Source organism: Wasmannia auropunctata, unplaced genomic scaffold (assembly GCF_000956235.1).
Source record: "Wasmannia auropunctata unplaced genomic scaffold, wasmannia.A_1.0 LD336106.1, whole genome shotgun sequence".
In the NCBI taxonomy this organism is placed as follows: domain Eukaryota; kingdom Metazoa; phylum Arthropoda; class Insecta; order Hymenoptera; family Formicidae; genus Wasmannia; species Wasmannia auropunctata.
Genome location: NW_012026784.1, coordinates 5,638,356 through 5,657,491, shown reverse-complemented (window position 1 = coordinate 5,657,491; position 19,136 = coordinate 5,638,356). Strand labels below are relative to the sequence as shown.

The 19,136-nt window shown below is 41.7% G+C and overlaps 3 protein-coding genes across 4 annotated transcripts in view; 1 reads left to right on the top strand and 2 right to left on the bottom strand.

Moving 5' to 3' along the window:
• Window positions 1-67: 67 nt before the first annotated feature.
• Window positions 68-1,970, bottom strand: LOC105454479 (polyubiquitin-B). Of its 2 annotated transcripts, none has more exons than XM_011697102.1 (2): window positions 1,816-1,970; window positions 68-821 (listed from the first exon to the last, which is right to left on the bottom strand). In XM_011697102.1, exon 2 carries the CDS (start codon window positions 812-814, stop codon window positions 122-124), a length of 693 nt encoding a protein of 230 aa, XP_011695404.1. In that variant the 5' UTR covers window positions 815-821; window positions 1,816-1,970; the 3' UTR covers window positions 68-121. The 2 variants fall into 2 exon arrangements, with proteins under 2 accessions (XP_011695404.1, XP_011695413.1); XM_011697111.1 differs by lacking the exon at window positions 1,816-1,970 and adding an exon at window positions 1,645-1,778.
• A 607-nt stretch (window positions 1,971-2,577) lies between these two features.
• Window positions 2,578-4,619, top strand: LOC105454472 (translationally-controlled tumor protein homolog). The gene is made up of 5 exons (XM_011697092.1): window positions 2,578-2,717; window positions 3,121-3,191; window positions 3,288-3,475; window positions 3,550-3,820; window positions 4,144-4,619. Exons 1-4 carry the CDS (start codon window positions 2,690-2,692, stop codon window positions 3,779-3,781), a joined length of 519 nt encoding a protein of 172 aa, XP_011695394.1. The 5' UTR covers window positions 2,578-2,689; the 3' UTR covers window positions 3,782-3,820; window positions 4,144-4,619.
• Window positions 4,620-10,994: 6,375 nt separating this feature from the next.
• Window positions 10,995-19,136, bottom strand: part of LOC105456871 (retinoic acid receptor RXR-alpha-B) — a 33,135-nt gene continuing 24,993 nt past the window's right edge. The window contains exons 4-6 of the mRNA XM_011701224.1: window positions 12,469-12,775; window positions 11,525-11,847; window positions 10,995-11,271 (exon numbers count right to left, since the gene is read on the bottom strand). Of these exons, the coding sequence (XP_011699526.1) occupies window positions 10,995-11,271; window positions 11,525-11,847; window positions 12,469-12,775 (907 nt within the window). The remainder of the gene's footprint in view (window positions 11,272-11,524; window positions 11,848-12,468; window positions 12,776-19,136) is intronic.

Genomic DNA, 19,136 nt, shown 5'->3' with positions numbered 1-19,136 from the left:
ATGTTATATAGGTATATGTAAATATTCGAAGCATAAATTAAACAAAAAGTAATAAACGCTACCTCCATACTACTGATGTTACTTAATTTACGACTAGCGGACATTTCTACCGACTTCCAGCTCACAGCGCGCCTCCGCGAAGTCGTAAAACTAAGTGGAGTGTAGATTCTTTTTGGATGTTGTAATCGGAAAGGGTTCTGCCGTCTTCCAGCTGCTTGCCAGCGAAAATCAAACGCTGTTGATCCGGTGGAATTCCTTCTTTGTCCTGGATTTTGGCCTTCACGTTTTCTATTGTGTCAGAGGCTTCAACTTCGAGGGTGATGGTTTTGCCGGTGAGAGTTTTCACGAAGATTTGCATGCCTCCTCGAAGACGCAGAACCAAATGGAGCGTAGACTCTTTCTGGATGTTATAATCTGAAAGAGTCCTGCCATCTTCGAGTTGCTTGCCGGCAAAAATCAGACGCTGCTGATCCGGGGGAATGCCTTCTTTGTCTTGGATCTTGGCTTTTACGTTCTCGATTGTGTCAGAGGCTTCAACTTCGAGGGTGATGGTTTTGCCAGTGAGAGTTTTCACAAAGATTTGCATACCTCCGCGAAGACGTAGAACCAGATGAAGCGTAGATTCCTTCTGGATGTTGTAATCAGAAAGAGTTCTGCCATCCTCTAGTTGCTTGCCAGCAAAGATCAAACGTTGTTGATCTGGAGGAATACCTTCTTTGTCCTGGATCTTAGCTTTGACATTCTCTATAGTGTCAGAAGCTTCCACCTCGAGGGTGATGGTTTTTCCAGTAAGAGTTTTCACGAAGATTTGCATGATGAATCTGTACAAGGAAAAAAATACATACAAAGTTAATATATTTTATAATAATAATATATTCTATATATTATTATTAGTAAACATTTGTTAAAATACAATAATTATTATAATTGTAATATATTAATTGCATAAAAATGCAATGTTTGAGAATATATATAAAGGTTAAAGATTTAATTTTAAAAAATTCAGTGGAAAAAACAAGACATAATTTTATAGAATTTTAATTTCACACTTGATCTCTATAACTGTTCTCCAAAACGGACTTTATTTTCTATCAAATATAATGAATAGCCAATGAGAGACAAACATGAGTGTTGGAAAATTTTTATTTTGTTGCAATATCCAACTACACAAGATCTGCGCTGTGATTGGATATTGTAACAATAAAAATCTCGCACACCAACATCCATGTTTGGCTCTCATCGACTATTATTTCACTGTATTTGATTTATTTCTTGGAGCCCATTCCTTCTACTTAATTTCATTCATTTTCTTTCTCTCTTTTTACATAAGTTAATTGTATCTTTTATAAGTAATCTACATTAATACAAACTAATAAACTACAAAATAGATCTTTACAAAACGCGTGATAGTCATAAGTTTACGGCTGCGGTTCACTTGGCACTACGAATGCTTCGAGGCGTTCGACTGACGAAATAAATTAGGACAAAGAAATGTACGCTTCGCAGCATTTGTAGCACAGCCTCCGAAACTGTAGGAAGCCCAAATTATCTAACTCTGCTAGACGCAATACAAGATTAAACCTATTCGCGTTATTTTGACGTATTCAAAGTAAGTGGGATAATCCGAAGCTTGTGGCTACAAACCTAATGTGTAATAATCGATCGCGCGGTACAGAGACGAGGAAGAACAGTGACTTGGCAAGATGGAGGAACGGACTCCCTTGGCGTCGATCGACAGGAGACAGAAAATTTCGCGGCGCAACAGCGACGGGCTTTCGCTTGCAACAGCGAAATGAGTAATCACCGATCGCCTACCTGGAGGTCGAAAGGATCCGCAGCTACCGACTCGCAATCGAGATTCTTCGATGAAAGCAGCACACTTGGGCAAGCGTTCTCGGGATCAACTCTCACACAACGTTAATAACTATTAAGCGCGTGAGAAAAAAATAACATCTGGCGAGCGCACTTCCCGCGCATGCGTCAACACGTGTCATTGACCGATAGGACAAGGCGCCTCTAGCACCAGGAAGCGCCTCTATGTGCAACCTATGGCCGGAAAGAGAAGCTAGCGACCGGGGGGAGCGGGTTTGTTCGCTCCGAGAGCGTAATGACGTCACATGCTTTATTTTAGATTTCTGATTGGACGAGGAGAACATGTGACGTTATTAATCGCTAAATCCGCTTCGTCCGAAAACGATATGAGAGCAGTTATGATCGCGATTGGGACTTTATCAAAGGCGCTATATAAAAGCAATCATTCTTTTATAAAAATTTGTTTATAAAAAAATATAATAGATTTGAATTTTATTTAAGTAATATAAGCGATAATTTAACAAAGCAGTTTATGTAAAATGTGCAAAACAAATGTTTATTGCATGCAATTTCCTTGTAATTAAGATTCTCGCAATATTAATAATCTTTGTGGAAAGAGTTTTCAAGACTTCGCGGTTAGAAATCCTGAATTCTCCCCAGATGGCCAATCGTAAGATTTGTAAGCGCCCGGAGTGGCGCTGCAAGAGTCGTCGTCAATTTCAGTCAATGCGTTTGGCAGCCTTGGTCGCGTTGAAATTGATATAGACGCCTGCCAGACCAGACGTTCGTCGAGTCTCCTTCTTTTCTGGTGCGCTCCTTTGGGTGACCGTGTCTTGTTTAGTTTTAGCTGCAGTTGAATCTTTCTCCATCTTCCACAATGAAGATTTATAAGGATATTTTCACCGGTGAGTAAACGAGGAACGCTGCCCGCGATCGCGTGGGCCGAGTATTTTTTCTCTCTCGTTGCCGAAACGTGATAATAGGGAAGGGAAAATATCTGAACGATAGCGGGCATTTCTCGGCGATACTCGACACATTGAGAAACATTCCCGTGTCGATTTTCCGCGCGGAATTGCACTCGCAGGCCTCGACGTTGCACGACGGATCCAGCGTGATTGTTGCATCGTGATTTACATCGTGTATCAAATTCCTAACCTCTCCATATGTTCTCGAACATTCCAAAAGATTCGTACGATAGCGGGAGTAACGTGCTCGTGTGATGACTAATATAAAATCATGAGATCTAATCTTCGCACAAAACGAGATACTTAAGCATGTATTATAATATTCTGTATATATATATTTTAGGAGACGAGATGTTCTCCGATACCTACAAGATGAAACTGGTGGACGACGTTATATATGAAGTATATGGCAAGGTATATATACCTATATGTATACACACACATGTTACTCGTAAAAGTACTTTGTGCAAGGAGCATCGGCATAAGATTTTTTAAATTTAATTTTTACAGTTAGTTACCCGTAAGGGTGGCGATATCGAAATTGCTGGTTTTAATCCATCCGCGGAGGAGGCTGACGAAGGTACCGACGAAGCGGTAGAGTCTGGCGTGGACGTCGTATTGAACCATCGCCTTCAGGAAACGTTTGCCTTCGGAGATAAGAAATCTTACACGTTATACCTCAAAGATTACATGAAGAAGTGAGTGATCTTTATAGATTTATTGGCTTTCATTCTGTATTCTAAACATGGAATTTTCTAAATTCTTTTTACAGATTAGTAGCAAAGCTAGAGGAAACTGCGCCTGATCAAGTAGAGGTTTTTAAAACTAATATGAACAAAGTTATGAAGGACATCCTAAGCCGCTTCAAGGAATTGCAATTCTTCACCGGTACTTCTATGGATATTGATGGAATTGTGGGCCTTATGGAGTACCGTGAGATCGACGGCGAATCTGTGCCTGTACTCATGTTCTTCAAGCATGGTCTTGAAGAAGAAAAGTTCTAAGAATATCCTTAGATACTCAATAAATTCTGGACAAATTTTGTGAGTCATATTATTATTATTAAGAATCTTGTATTAAGATTTTTATCCTATAAATCCTATTAATAAAGAGTTAACGTCAGACTTTAATGTCACCACTTATAGATACACATGTAAATATTCGTGACCAACACTTTTTACTTGTGTTTGTTACTGCACAGACATGTTAGATCAAATTGGTAGTCAGATTCTCGCTGCGACGATTTTCTAGGCGTAGCGTCTAATATCAACCAAACATCTTGAATTATAATGCAAAATTTTATGTCGACTAAAATCGAGATTTTGATCATTAAAACTAATCTTTATTTTTATATGTGTGTTTCTAGGTAAACAGGAAATCAAGACTGCAACACATGCTAGAAAGCTGTGAAATTTAGTTAAAAATGAAACAAACAGTTCGACTTCCAATCTTAATTTGCAATGAAATTAACTTGCAATATATAAAGTAAAATCTCTGTTTAGTGATATTTCTTGATAAATTGTACATACTCTGTAATATGAGGGAAAGTGGCAACAGGAATTCTTCATAATCGCGATGTGTAAGCAATTAATTGCGAGAGATGTATGTAACAATGTTTTTGTTTTTGTGTCCAATTTTGTATTAGGCAATACAGTTTTATTTATATATATATATTAAAAAAATGGAAGATGGGGAAAGAACTTGCAGTGATGGACTTACATCAGATAATTGTAATGTTTGCAATTATGTTAACGTCCGTATTAACTGTCAGTGATCGACCATTTTGCTGAACTATATTCGACTTTCAATGTCCATCATAAATAAAAAAAATTTTTTTCCATAGTTTTTATTTGATTTACTTTCCACATTTCTTATTTATTTGTATCTTCCTTCATTCCTCGATTGCTTCCTGCAATTAACGAATGTAATATATGTAATTTATGTATAAGCTATATCGTGTTATATAATTTAAAATCCGTTCCAATCATATGACATTAACATACATTTTTTACGAAATACGGAAACGATCATGTATGCTTCAGGAAATATTGTTACTTTAATTCTTACACATTCCATCCTCCTTTTTTTTTCTTAAATAGAAGTGTATATATATAAATATATTTGTCACATATTACACTTTACATACACACGTACATGTGTAAGCAATCATTGTACATTTGCCCATTATCGAACTATGTGAAGGATATGAACTTTTAACTGCTCCGTAAGCGAAATTATGGATTGCACGAAACCTGTCTTGCTTCCGATAAATACAGTTAATAAATATACTTGCAAGAAAGAAAAATCTAATCGATCGATGACTCATTTCTCATCTTCGTTACAAGCGTTTACAGTGCGAGCAAAGATTTACAGGGGGCGGGTCTGTAAATGGTACAAAAATATGACAATCTTTGTTTTCAGTTCATAAAAATATTATATTTAGATAAGTCAGAATAGACGATCTATCTCTTGGCGCGAAACCGTACATTATATTTCTTTACTCGGGGATTGTTTACTAGCCATACTGTTGTACAAGTACACTCATAGCATCACTCCCCTCGTTTTGCACATTCTTGCCGTCAACAATTTCTCATCCTCTCTTACTCTCTCAGTCTCTCTCTCTTTCTCTCCCCCTCTCTCGTTTACCGCTCTCCTACATCTCGGGATCTCTTTCTCTCCCTCTCTCTCTCTCCCTTACATTTCTACATTATTATTTTATATACCCTCATCTCGCTTTCTGTGTGTGAATATATTACTCTTATTCTTCCTAAAACATTCGCTCTCCTCTCACCTGAGAACTCGACGCCTCCGTACGTGATACTTTGCACATGTTCCGTACCGTTATATTTGAAAAAAGGTGTACGTTTACATTTACAAAAGCGTATTTCTTAATAGTTTAGTAGTAAATATAGTATAAGTATGTAGACAGATTTTTTTCTTTTTCGTAATCTACAATGGATGCGCAAAAATCAAGAAACGTCCCATTAACTTAACGAAATCGTAACTTACAGCTTAAAAAGGTAGAGATGGACTCTTGAGGGATGTACATACATACATACATGTGCGCGCATGAAAAATATATATATGTATATATATAGTATGTATATAATAAGTATATAATATATTATAAATATAGTATAATGTATTAATATACATAAGATATATATTATAAATATATATAAATATATACATCCTCATGTGCACACATGTACAATTAATTATATTGCTTTGCTATCTACGGAGCACAACCATATATAGTGTCGTTGGTTATTAAAGCCAGTGAAATAAATTAATATCAATTTGCGATAGAGTATCGTACAACACGCCTCTCGTCCCACCGTAACGCAATAAGCCTGGAGGGGGGGAAACATCGAATAATCGCGGTGCTTCAAAAAGGTTCCTGTGAAACGGTAGCGAATCACATATCGTCGGAGACTTGTGTCGTGTGAGGAAAAAAAAAAATAGAAAGGGAAAAGCGATGTTCGATAGGCATTCGTATATGCGCGCCAATTAACGATATTATCTTTAAAGTGGAATGTTACATTCAACATTTATCGACAATACAATTACAAGTTTCATTCGAAGTAATCCAATCGGCTTTGCAATCGGAAAATTGTTTTTCTCTAGTGTTCATCTAAGAATATTTAAATACGCCCTTGTCGTCCTTCGCGCGCGAGAGAAAAGTCGATCTAATTCGAAATTATTAGCGAACGATTTACGTGCGTTTTCTCTTCTGTATTTCGCGCGTGTATAAACGTGCACTCTCTCGTCCACTCTCCCGTCCGCGCGGGCCAGAAGAAATTAATTGCAAACGACCCGCTCACCCGGCGGTGTGTATATCGCATTACGATAATTATTCGAAATAATATTTGATCATAATGGCAGTCATACAAGAGCTATAACTTATTAACTTTCTTAATTAGAGATTGCCCATACACGTAAATTGTACGACGTTTATACATAGATTGTAACATACTGGCTTACAGTTTAGCTCGTTAAAGGTACGGTATTTTTAGTAGGACACCTGCTACTGTTTTTTTTTTCCTGTTAAGTTGGGTATACCTTACGCGCTTGATAAGAGTAAACGGTATATTATTAACATTATCGGTATCGTTATTACTATTATCATTATTATTGTTATTTATTACTATTATTATTATTATTATTATTAAACTTATTTGTACTGATCTATGTAGAATGGGTGCGTAGAAAAGGTCACGGGTACGCTACGAAAAAAAAAAGATGCCCTGTTGTTTGCTCTTTAAATATTGAAGTGACAGAAGAAGCTAGGATTTTACAAGTTCGAAAGTAATGTTAGTCAAACGTTTGAAATTATTGAAAGGAAAGAGAGAATGTAGAGAGAAAGGGGAAATCATGCAACGAAAGAAAAAAAAAATAATGTCCAGGATTCGCATAAGTACAAGACACGAAAGCGAAGGGAGAGATAACAATAGGTGGAAAAGTAAAATGTAGTATCCATTGCTGTTCTACTGTACAGAAAGATTACACAGCGCACCCAATTCTTCCACTCTAGGACACTGTTACTAGATAAGACTGTTACTACACACGATTTGAGCATCGTACCATTTCAATGATACTTCAAAGAAGTATGGCAAAAGCAGTTTTAAGTTTTATATTAAAGTATACTCGGTATACACACACACATGATCCAGCACTCTCTCCCCCCTCCCTACCCCAATCCCCTTCCCCCGATACGGTGCTTCGCGAAAGAAGCTCGGTGTGTTATTTATGCTTTAGTAAAACATCACGGCATTCCAAAGACCACACTCTTGTAAAATCCTCTTACCTTATTTATAATGTATCTGATCGCAGGACATAGAGCTCATTTAATCTGTCATTTATCTTTGTTAACGCTTTCTTTCTTTCTTTTTCCTGATCACTACTGAGGTTGTTGCATTTGTATTTGTGAAAGAATTCGGTTTATATATATTCATATATTATTTTATATATATGTATAGATATATTTCCGTTTTTATATAACATTTATATATTTATATGAAACTTCATTCACAGGTAGCTTCATTCGCGCCCTCCAATCCTAATGGTCACTTACAGCATCGTTTACTTTTTTTTATTTTTAATATTTTGTGAGGAATTTGAAGAGGTGATCGCTAGTCGCGCGATTGTTCAGAGGTAATTTTGGTCAGGTGCTTCGTCAATAAAAGTATTGAAGTAACAATTGTACGATCAAACGATAAGTTTGGTAATAGAATCTCGCTCTCTAAATCTCTGCGCCCCTACTTATTAAAAAGAAAATTCAAGAATGACTCGAATCGTATATACTGGGAAATTAAGTCGATTTACATTACTCGATATTGCTCCTTGCATCCGCATTAATACGTCATTAAATATATAACTCGTCTTCCCTGATTAAAAAAAAAAAAAAAAAAAAAATACTAAAACAGGCATCTGAAATGAACAGTAACTCCAGCATGTTATAAAAAAAATTATGAATTTAATATTGTGTTTGTTTCCCACGGTACGCATAACATTAAAAACTCTCATCAAGTAGATAACAATAACCAACAACTAACAATCGTAGGCATTCACGCAAAAATAGAAATATGTTTAATAATATACAATAATATTATCATAATTTATGTTATCGAAGTAAGTATGATCATTCCCTTACTATTCCTAGAGTAGTAGAGTAAACCGTATCAATGATTAGAGCTGAAAGAGTCCGAAAAGTATCAAATATTTTGTACAACATTCGCAAAATGACGAAATGTTATTCCACAATGACTTTATTTAAAATAAAAAAATAATTTTACAAATATGAACGCTCACATTTTACAACATAATTGCATCGTGTCATCATTAATCAATCAGATCAATTATAATCGTCAAACTTCATAAAATTCGTTATTAAAAATACATAAAAATGGATACGTGTAAAATCTAAATATTACAAACGTTTACGTATCTCTATAAAATGAACAAAATATCATACAATATTACACATCTAAAAATTTTTCCAAACGAAGAACCGAGCCAACGCAATGTTGACATAAAAAACTATTAAAATTTTACTATCACATAAATTATGTTACCTCGTTAATTCAATTTCTCCACAAGTAGAAATAGTTAACAGATAGAATAATAATTAACAGTCTCGAGAAAAATATATATATGTATATGTATATATACGTTTTGTACATATCTTTATATATCTAATAACATTTTAAATTTAGAAAATAAACCGCTGAGCAAACATCGCAAGATGCTCGCTCCGCTTTGTGTGTAATTTACAAATTCGTCGGATCCGTCAGCTCACGTCATGTGATACGCAATTCTGTAAATTACTAACAACGAGAGTAGGGTTCTATCTTAGTCCTGTGTCCACGATCAGTTAATTCTTATCGTACGCTAGATTTTTATAATATGATTATACGTCTCGCAAACGTCTCCTATTTTTTTCAAAGATTCGAGAGCTCCTGTATCTTTGTTTTTATCTGCTTTCATGTGCATTGAACATTCGCCGGGGTAAAAACAAATCTCACTGCCAGTAAAACAGTAAAAACTGAAAAAAAACCGTCTATATTCTCTCTACTCTATTTGCTGCCATGTCGAATTTGTACCAGACACAGAAGACAGCATTCCATACTGCAAAGTATATACGCGTAGTAAGAGTTTGTCATATCGTTAAATCTAAACGTTAAAGATTAACGTAGAAGATTCGAGTATATATCTGAGCGTGCGTTTTTTGTTTTCAAACCAAAGAGAAACGGAGATGAACGGAAACCCTAACACCTTGAAATACTTCGTTTTTGCACGCTCCGACGTCACATTATTATTGTTGCACTTCCGACATTTCATCACGGACACATGCTGCATAAAAAAGGGGGCTACCATGCGTACATTTAATTTAATTAATAATGAATTAGTAAGTTCGTTTTTCTCTCCTATACTCTAAAATACAAAACAATAAATTATCGTTAAACTTGCGCACGTGAGCGTAAGGGCCATTAAGCCCTTATGCGTGAATACGCATTGATGCAAGTATATATGTATACATATCTATATGCAAATAGTGGCTCTTTAAAGTAACGATCCGAATCGAGGCAGAGTTGGAATGTAAAGGTGTCCGAGAACTCGCGAGCACAGACTCGCGTCTTCGTCGAGCGCGTCCGCCGCGTCGAGAGCGGGGATCGCTGCCGAGGCGAACCCCCCCGCCGACGTCTTGTCGCGAAAGAGAGACGAGAAGGACAAACGAGAGAGAGAGAGAGAGAGAGAGAGAGAGAGAGAAAGAGAGAGACCGAAAAGTAACAAAGTGCAAAAATAAAAAAAAAAGAAACTTAATAATTCTAGGAACTTCTATGACTGCGTGAAAGAGAGGTTGCGGTCCGACGAAGACGCGACGTCTGTCCGAAGCGAGGATCGATCGGCACGACAACAAACGTGTAGGACACGATCTTCGCTCGGATGATGGCACGACACATGTCGCAGGCTAAAGAGGCAGCGATTGTGATTAACATTATTTCGTGATAGAGAACAATTCCCCATCCGTCTACGTAGCTCTTCATCATAAATTAACGCCGTCAAAAACTTTTACTTATCCATTGGATAAAATCGAACTGAATTTCTATCGAGCGCATTTGCGTCTTGTAAGGGTATATAGCTGATACCCGTCGCGAAACAAATTTATCCCGGTTCGAGAAATTAACTAATTTAACGATCGACAACGTCGAAGCCTGGATTATGCAGACCGCAGCTGTCTACCGGCGCTCAACATGTGCCTCAGATACACGCGTGTACGAATCATACGAAGACGCAGACGCGCGTGTGCGCGCACCTACGGGGGCGCTTATCTTTTCCCCGTACGTGCGTGGCGTTGCACCGGCCAGTGTACGACCGCCTCCTTACGCTGGACATAAGAGTCGCTAAGCTCTAACAAAAACATAAATAACGAGAGGCGAGGGGGGGGGGGGACGGGAGGAAGGGAGGGAGGAGACGGGGGATGGCGATAAAGAGAAGTAAGTAAAATTCCACCTCGCTCGACACACGGATAGTCCATATTGCGACGCGGGGAAAGGCGACGCCGTACAGAAATCGTTGCATCTCGAATGCGAAACTCGACTCGAATGCGGGTCCTATCCTCTCTCGTCGTCATCGTCCTCTTCGTCTTCTTCTCTTAAATTTTCTTCCTTTTTTTTACATATCGGTGTGCCCCAAAATGCGGCACACCTTCTGCTCCTAAGGATCCAACGGTGACTCCAATATTTCCGCGAGGAATTCTTCAACCCGATCTACCTCGCCGATTAGCTTGAAGAAGAAATTGTGCTCGGCCGACTTGAGACCGATCGAACGGATGGATGGCAGGCGGAGCAGCAGCTTGGCGAATCTGCCGGGGTCCTCCGGACAGTTCACTCGGGTGTACTCCTCCAGAGAGGCGTAAATCTTCTCGCGCAGTAGATTGATTTCTTGGACAGACTTGAGGCCTCGCACGTCCGGATTGAAGAGAATAATTGATCTGCATATCGGAAAAAAAAAAGATATTATTAATATTATCGAAAGTCATTGGAATCACTTCGTTTACTTGCTCGCTTGCCATACTAACTTAAGGAAAAAAAAAAAAAAAAAAAAAAGAAGGAAAAATGAAATCCCAGAATTAAAAGAAAAAAGATAACGAGGCAGAGACATTGACATAGATATTCAATTTTTATTTCTAATCAATCGTCGTGAATCCTGTTAAAGATTATACAATATATCCGCCAGTTTCTCACCTAAGACATCCGAGTTCGGTCTTGTCCACTTTCATCTCGCGCATCTTCGACACCAGCTCCGAGATCACGCGATCGAATAACGTTACCACACCCGCCTGTTGCGCCGATTGCCGATGCACCGCGGCGCCCGTTGTCAGAATGATACTGTCCTTTATATCGATGGAACGATGGGAGAAGGCGGCTATTAGCAGTTCGTTCCAGCCGGCTTTAAGCAGACGCATCTGATCGTCTATCGGCAACGACGTAAAGTGCGGTATGTGCTTCGCCCATACCACTAGCTGGAAGAGCTGTTGCTTCGTGACGTTGCAAAGCGACATTGTGTTCTGCGACATTACACAAAGGTGTCAGATTAGCGGAGGAAGGAAGGGCGCTTCGATGGAGGGGCGGAAGAAACCAGTGATGATTGTACAGACATAAATGACATACATAATATAAAATCTCGACAAAATTACATTTGAGCTACGTTTTTATAAAGATCCACGACATAATTACGTCTATGACGTAAATTCGCGCTATCTATATTATAATCTACCCGTAATTCTGAATTCAGACGCGTAACCGGCGTAACTCGACTTGAGAGCGATTGACTTCGTCGTCGAATTCCGAATTCGATCCCTGATTCTCATCTCGTACATGTCTTGGTTTCGCAAGAGATTAGTTGGAGAGTTGAAAGCTATGAATGAATTATATCTCGTTTATATACGTAAATAAATTCTCAATTCATACACCGCGAGATTGTTCTTAGGAGCAATACACTCCAATACTATTCTAATATCGTGACTTCCACAGTTACACACACACACATTCTAAACTATTTCGTTATTTATACTTTAACACATCTAAACCTCCGGCTTTATTTCTCCCTGCTCGTCAGAAGGGAATACCGCCCACACGTGACATGCATCGACACGCGATATCTTCATCACGCGAACAAATATATTTACCTCGTAGAGCCCCTGGTGCTCTATCTTACACTCAATCCACTTCTCCGCCTCGAGGATACGGTCGATCGGCATGTCCGCGTGCAAACTGCTCGTGCTCTCCACCTCGTTCTGATCCCGCTCCTTGGTACGCTGACGTTCCTCCTGCACTGCCTCCCTCTTCATCCCCATGGTCAGGCACTTCTGGTACCGGCAGTACTGACAGCGATTTCTCTGTCGCTTGTCGATGGTGCAGGCCTTCTCCTCGCGGCACGCATACGACAGATCCTTGCGCACGGTCCTCTTGAAGAAGCCCTTGCATCCCTCGCAGCTGAAAGACGATAATCGCGTCAGATAATCATGGCAACGCAACCGCGGCATTACACGCCGTTATGTTGCAGTTTCGCGCGATATTTCGTCCTATTATATTATCGTCCTATTTCAAAACAGGAATCCAATCTCTCTGAAGGGCACTCTCCGATGAATTGAATGTAGCTGAATGTTCCCTGCCTTCGAATTTAATAAAGAAAAAAGAAACAGTTTTTAAAGTGAGTCGATGTCTCGAGATTGAGGAAAATCGTCGCGCGATTATATATTATTGCGCTATTCACGGCACGGTGAAAGAAATAAACCACGACCGAGTTTGTGCGGCAAACATAACGACAAAGTTATTTATCGCGCCATTTCTCTGTTATAGCGCAATTAATTCTGTTAATTGCAATTACTTTATTTTTATAAATCGAGATGCATTCATCGTGTATAAGCCAATTAAACTCTCCACTTTCACAAAATAAATTTCAGAATTTATTATGCTTTATCATCGCGATGTGTTTTACGCAGTTAAATAAATTTAAAACACAATGAGATTTAAAATAAGAAAATTATATCCCGCGCACGCTTCATTTTGATTTTTAAAGCGAACGTCAGAGAGCCGGACGAGCGCAATTAAACTTTTTGCCTCCAAGTCTAGCTTTAGCAGAAACGCGAGGAGTTTCAAAACGCGGGAGGGACTGAAGGAAATTAATGTTGCGTCACAGGATAATTATTTAACAGCGCAATACAGAAAGTGAATCACGGCTGAATCAGGACAAACTCGTATTTCGCGACAGCGTGACGACTTAAGTCCGTCCAACGATCTGTTGGCACTCTTCCCCGTCAACGGTTTCTCACACACATCAGTTTTCTCCGAGCCGGAGGGATACATTGAGGGAATGAGGTGCCCGCGCGTAGGTTTACGACTTCTCACGTGCAAATTCTTCCCGGCGCGCACAGCTGTCGGGAGCAATACCGCGTGCACAAAAAAAGGAAAAAAAACAAAAGATCGGTTGGCCTCGGTCCATCAGGAGACTGACACGACTCTGCTAACGTAATCTTACGAAAAAGCACGTCAAAAGCACTGTTGTTTACTGACGTTTGACGACTAAATTATTGACCTCAACATTCGGCGACGACGTTCTGCATACGTCCGTCGAAATTGTGAATTATTTTCGGCGACTTAATAATTTTCGCAGCCAAGCGCGAGACACGCCTTCCCCTCCCGCCGCTTCGGAAATCGCGATGATCGGTATTTCGATCAACGCGTCATTCGGCCGCGGTTGTTGTCACCGCGTTCGCGAACGTCAACGATCCGCGATGAGTCACGACTCTCCGTTCCTCTCAGGGTCGTTGTTTTTAAAGTTTTTTGGAACGTCTCCAGAAATCCCTCCCGTCGAGATCCAGAAAATCCGGGCGGCGGTGAATTTATTTTCGCCCGCGAAAATATCGTATCCGCGCGTATTTTCGCGACGGCGGTAGCGGATCAGCGACTTCGCGGGAAACGCTCTTTCTTCGCCCGGCTGACAACGGAACGGCGCCACATATTCCGAAAACGCTACATCCTACCCGGCGGCAGAACAAACAGCGGCATTAAATTCCGCTGTCATCTGCTAAACGTGAGTAAAGCTGCGAGCGCGGCGGCGGCGTGCGTCTCCGTCGCGAGCGAACGGAGCGAAGAGCTAACATAAGATTCAGCTTCGAACGACGAGACACGGAGAATAAAGTCTGAAATTTCCCTCTTTGTCGTTCGCGCGCCGACTGTTTCGCCTTCGCCCTCCCTCGCGCGGAAAAACGAGCGTCGCGTTTATTTGAGCGATCCTCCAAGCGCGGGTCTCCAGCGCGAAATTAATTCGCGCGGCGAATTCAACGCTGCTAAAAGCCGCCGTGAGCGCGATACATTATTCGCGCGTCGAGACGATTGCGAGGCGGAACGGAGGCGGGAGGGACGGAGAGGCGCGTTCATAAAGCGCATTCATGAGGACTTAAAGGTAAATCAAATGGCGCGCCGTACATTGTCTGGCGGGTCTGGCCTCCCCGGCGAAGAGTTCTTCTCGTTTTCGAGTTTAACGGTGGGCGAGAGCCCGCAGTCGTCTTCCTCCTCCTCCTCCAAGGAGACAAACGATATGGCGAGCTAATCTCGTGGATTTTGTGGGAGCGTCGACGATAAACGCCTATCGAGAATGCCGGATTTTACGAGACGCGTCGTCGTACCGTCGCGCAATCTTAAGCACGCGCTACCGTTGATAAAGCACGCGTAAACGCGGCGTTAAATAACACCGAACGTGGAGCCGAGACGCGGATCCGATCGCGTCGAGAATTTACGGATTGAGGCACCGCAGCCCGGAAGGCAAGAAACTTCACTCTCTCTCTTTTTCCCGTCGAGAGATCTCGTTCATTTCGAAATACAGAATAATAAAATAGGGGGAAAGAGATCGCGCGCAGGTTCGTCTGGCTGCCGTTTACTTCGCCGCCCGTTCCCTCGGCCGGGAATTCGCGTTTTCCACACCGATGACCGGTCGTTAATTCGCGGCTCGATTACGACGAACGGAGGCTTGCGACACACCGCCGTGTCCTTAATCACCTGCATCAAGTAAGCGCGTGAGGCCGGCAGAAGGAGGAAATTCTCCCCGCGTGCGGAGAGTAATAACGATTCGCGTGGCATTCGTACATGCACATCTCGCACTTTCCCAGGCGCGTCAGAGGCGAGATAACGCGCGAGACGTGGCTAATGCCACGACGATACTCGACGGGGATGATACGTTGGGCCGACAGGCCGAGAGCGCGGCGGCAGCAGCAGCGGCGACCGCTGCACATCGGGAATTGCACATCGTGCATCTCTTTAGCGTGGGCGCGTCGCGGCGCACGTGATGCAATTTCTGGACCACCGTGGCAGCCGTTTGATCTCGCGGAGTTTATGCGAAAGACAAATATTCATGACACGAGACACGTGTAGAGTCGCTTGGCCGCGCTGGCTGTGCCTCTCTCGTTCTCTTATTCGCTCTTTCTCTCTTCCTCTCTAGCGCGGTATGAAGAGACCTTCAACGCCATATGCACAAATAACGTCGGCGTAGAAGCTATACGCGGTGCGTGTGCCTCGCAGTTTTTCACCCGAACGCAGGAAATTCTGTTGGAGGAAAAAAAATTAAAAAATAAGAATGCACGGCGGGCAGAGCACAGTTTCGTTTGATGTGGAAAATAAAGCAACGGCAAGGAGCATTGTCGCGGGACGAGATTCTTAACGCGACGCGTTCTTATTTTTATCTTTAATCTTTCGCTAATAGAAACGATTTCGATCTATTTTTCTATGTTATTTGAAAGAGATCGTACGATAATTGTTTTCTTCAAATTAATTCTACGTGAGTTCACTATACATATCTTATAACTCTTAACAAAACATGCCAATATTTTTCATTACAATTAATACAACTCATTCTTATACTGTTAAAGTATAATAAAACATTGCGATTATATTTAATTATAAAAATTATAAAATTATTATTAATTATAAAAATAAAGAACAACATAGGATAAAAATGAAAATTGCATATACTGATCCATATATAATATATGTGCTTTGTGTAAACATGTATATACATATAATTAATACGCGAATTTTTAAATTATCAAATGAATGATCGAGCGATTAAGCTTAAATTGTACGCAGCCCCATTGCCGTCGGTTTATTCTCACTTGCAGAATCATTTAATAACCAAGCTAATTCAGGACACGGTGCTTCGACGTTGGATTACCATGAAATTGAAATAAAATGACTCCGGGGGGGAGAAGGGACGAGGGGGAGTGCCTTCCAGCGGAACGCAAACGCGCACACATTTCTTCTGACCGTATCGCGCGCGGCGGGGACGACGGTATACGCCGGACGGTCGCGGCGCATTTAATCCGTGAGAAATGGACAACGCGCGCGCGGCGGTGTCGCGGCCGCGCGAAAAGGAACGCGAAAATGAGAGCGAGCGCGTCGTTCGTTCCAACCGGTCACCCGCCCCGACCTGCTCCCGCCGGCATTGTACTGCGTTATTACTGCAATTTGCAAGGAGCATCGCATGACGGTTATGCATTACGCGGGGCGTATTAACATGTCCGAATGTCAGGAGGCGCGACCAGTTTTTATCCAGGAGAGCGGTGGCGACTCCTCCTCCTCCTCCTCCTTCTTTTCCTCTTTTCTCTCTCAGTTTGCCGGTTAATTACGCGCGCGAGATGGCTACAAATTGCCCCTGAGTATTTTTAATGAGATTAATTAAATTCCCGACGCGCGGGAACTTATACCTGCGCGCCCGGTTACGGGTCGGCTGTTCTTCGCTTTGGATCCGTCGCATCAAATCGAGGGCGGGGATACTCTCGCTCGCGGAATCGACCGCGTTTTCCGCGACGAGGAGAGCCACGAGAGAAGATCTCGAAACGCCGAAGACAAGCGTGCGTCTCGTTTAAATTTTGCATTTACGAAAGCATTAATCCACACATGCTTAAGATATAAACCTTATATTCACATTTTCGGGAAATTACATTTTCAAAAATGACAGACTGTTGTTTATGTGAGGAATCTCAGTTGTCAACGCAAAGTGGATCTTATTAACCCTTTCTAAAATCGTTGATAAAAATGTGTCTCGCGGTCATGTTCTTATATCCCGATTGTACCATATATAAGTCAATTAAGCATCTTTTCTCAAAGAGAAAAAGGAGGGAAACACGTAGCGAACTATTCTTGCCAATCTCGAAGGCATTTTGTCGGTCGAGGAGGAACGAACAGAGCACTGGGTTAAAGGGTTAATTAGCCGCCACTGGAGCAAAGTGCCTATATACAACGAGCGAGGGAGAGGGGACTCCCCTCCGCTCCGTAGGAACTACGGGTGGGTAGTCGTCCTAACCTCGTGAGCCAACAGCGGCAAGTCCAAGGTTGACGGGGCTCTGATGCAACGCGAACGTCGGCCAGCAGGCCGGTCTGCAGCTCGTTGCAGCTATGTCGCGGTGCCGAGGGGGCGAGAGGGAGAGAACGCGGGAAAGTGGGGCGAAGAGGGAGAAGGGGGGAGGCCCACGCTGCTGGCCGCGTCGCGCATCGGGATTCCCTGCAGCAGCACGCCCGGCGTAGACCAGCAATCGACCTCGGGCGTGAGCGCGCTCTGGCTAGCCGAGAGTGAGAGCTGGCTAGCGATCATCACGAGGTCGCGCTCCCCGATTCGCGGAAATTGGAGCGGAATTCGCGATAATTCGAGAGTGTATTTTGAATTATCGCGGAATTCCACGCGGGAGCAGTCGCCGTTGCGAAAATATGCGCAAGGAGTATCGGAAACGTACATTGGGAATGCATTGAAAACTGCAATAGGATGCTCGACGAGAAGTCAATTAATTAAAATATTTAAAAAAAAAGGATCAATCATGGATACCGTATTGAGGGAAAAGTTCGGTGAAATTAAAATCGTAATCGCGGTCTCATGGGTCTCGTTAAAATCTATCTCGTTAATCGTGTGCGAATTTCACCCGTCCGTGAGCCGACACTCGAGACGTTTTACGAAGATTGCTCGAAATGTGTAAAATCGAGAGGAACCCTCGGGCGGAAAGGTACTACCCTTCCTGCGAGGGTGCCACCCCTTTGAGGGAAAATGTACATTCGTACGACGGCCTCGCCTTTTCTACGTCGATCCCAAGTCATTACGAAGCGAATCGATCGCTCTTTTCGGACAGGCATGCTCGGAGATTGAAGTGCGGAGCAGAAAGATGTAAACTTGGGTGTCTCTCTCGGCGAGGTCTCGGTCCACGTGAGGCCCTTCTCTCCTCCTCTTTCACCGCGCGACGTTACTTTCGTCGTTACGCCGCGGTAACTCACCGGCTAAATTAGAAAGTCGATACAAGTTTTAATTGGATAAGTTACTTTGAGAATCTAACTTTCGTATCTGAGCCGTTTCGTAAAGCCGCCGCGCGAGGAAAATGTTAAGGAGGATCGTTGTAATGAAATTCGGGGGCACGCCCGCGATATGAGGACGTCGTGAATTTGTATCGATGCGCGAGCAGGACGCCAAAAAAGTGCAAAAATCAGTTATAATGGAAAACTCAATGAAAAACCGTTGATGATAATATTAATTATTCCTTCTTGTATTTTCCTAATTTTTATCTTATTCTCCTGGGACAGACAATCGAATTTTAATTCAATATATTTGAATATAAACTCTGGGATCTGTATTTTATCTTCTATACGAAGCCTGGATAACGTAAATAAAATGTAGAAGATAATTTTTATTTCATTGCGTAAGAGCGTGGCCACAAAATGAAAGAATAACGAACAAAGAATTGAACGTAAGGAATTGGAAATAAAGCCAGAGAAAGACAATGCGACTTTTCGTCCTACTGGCTTTCCTCCCCCCCCCCCA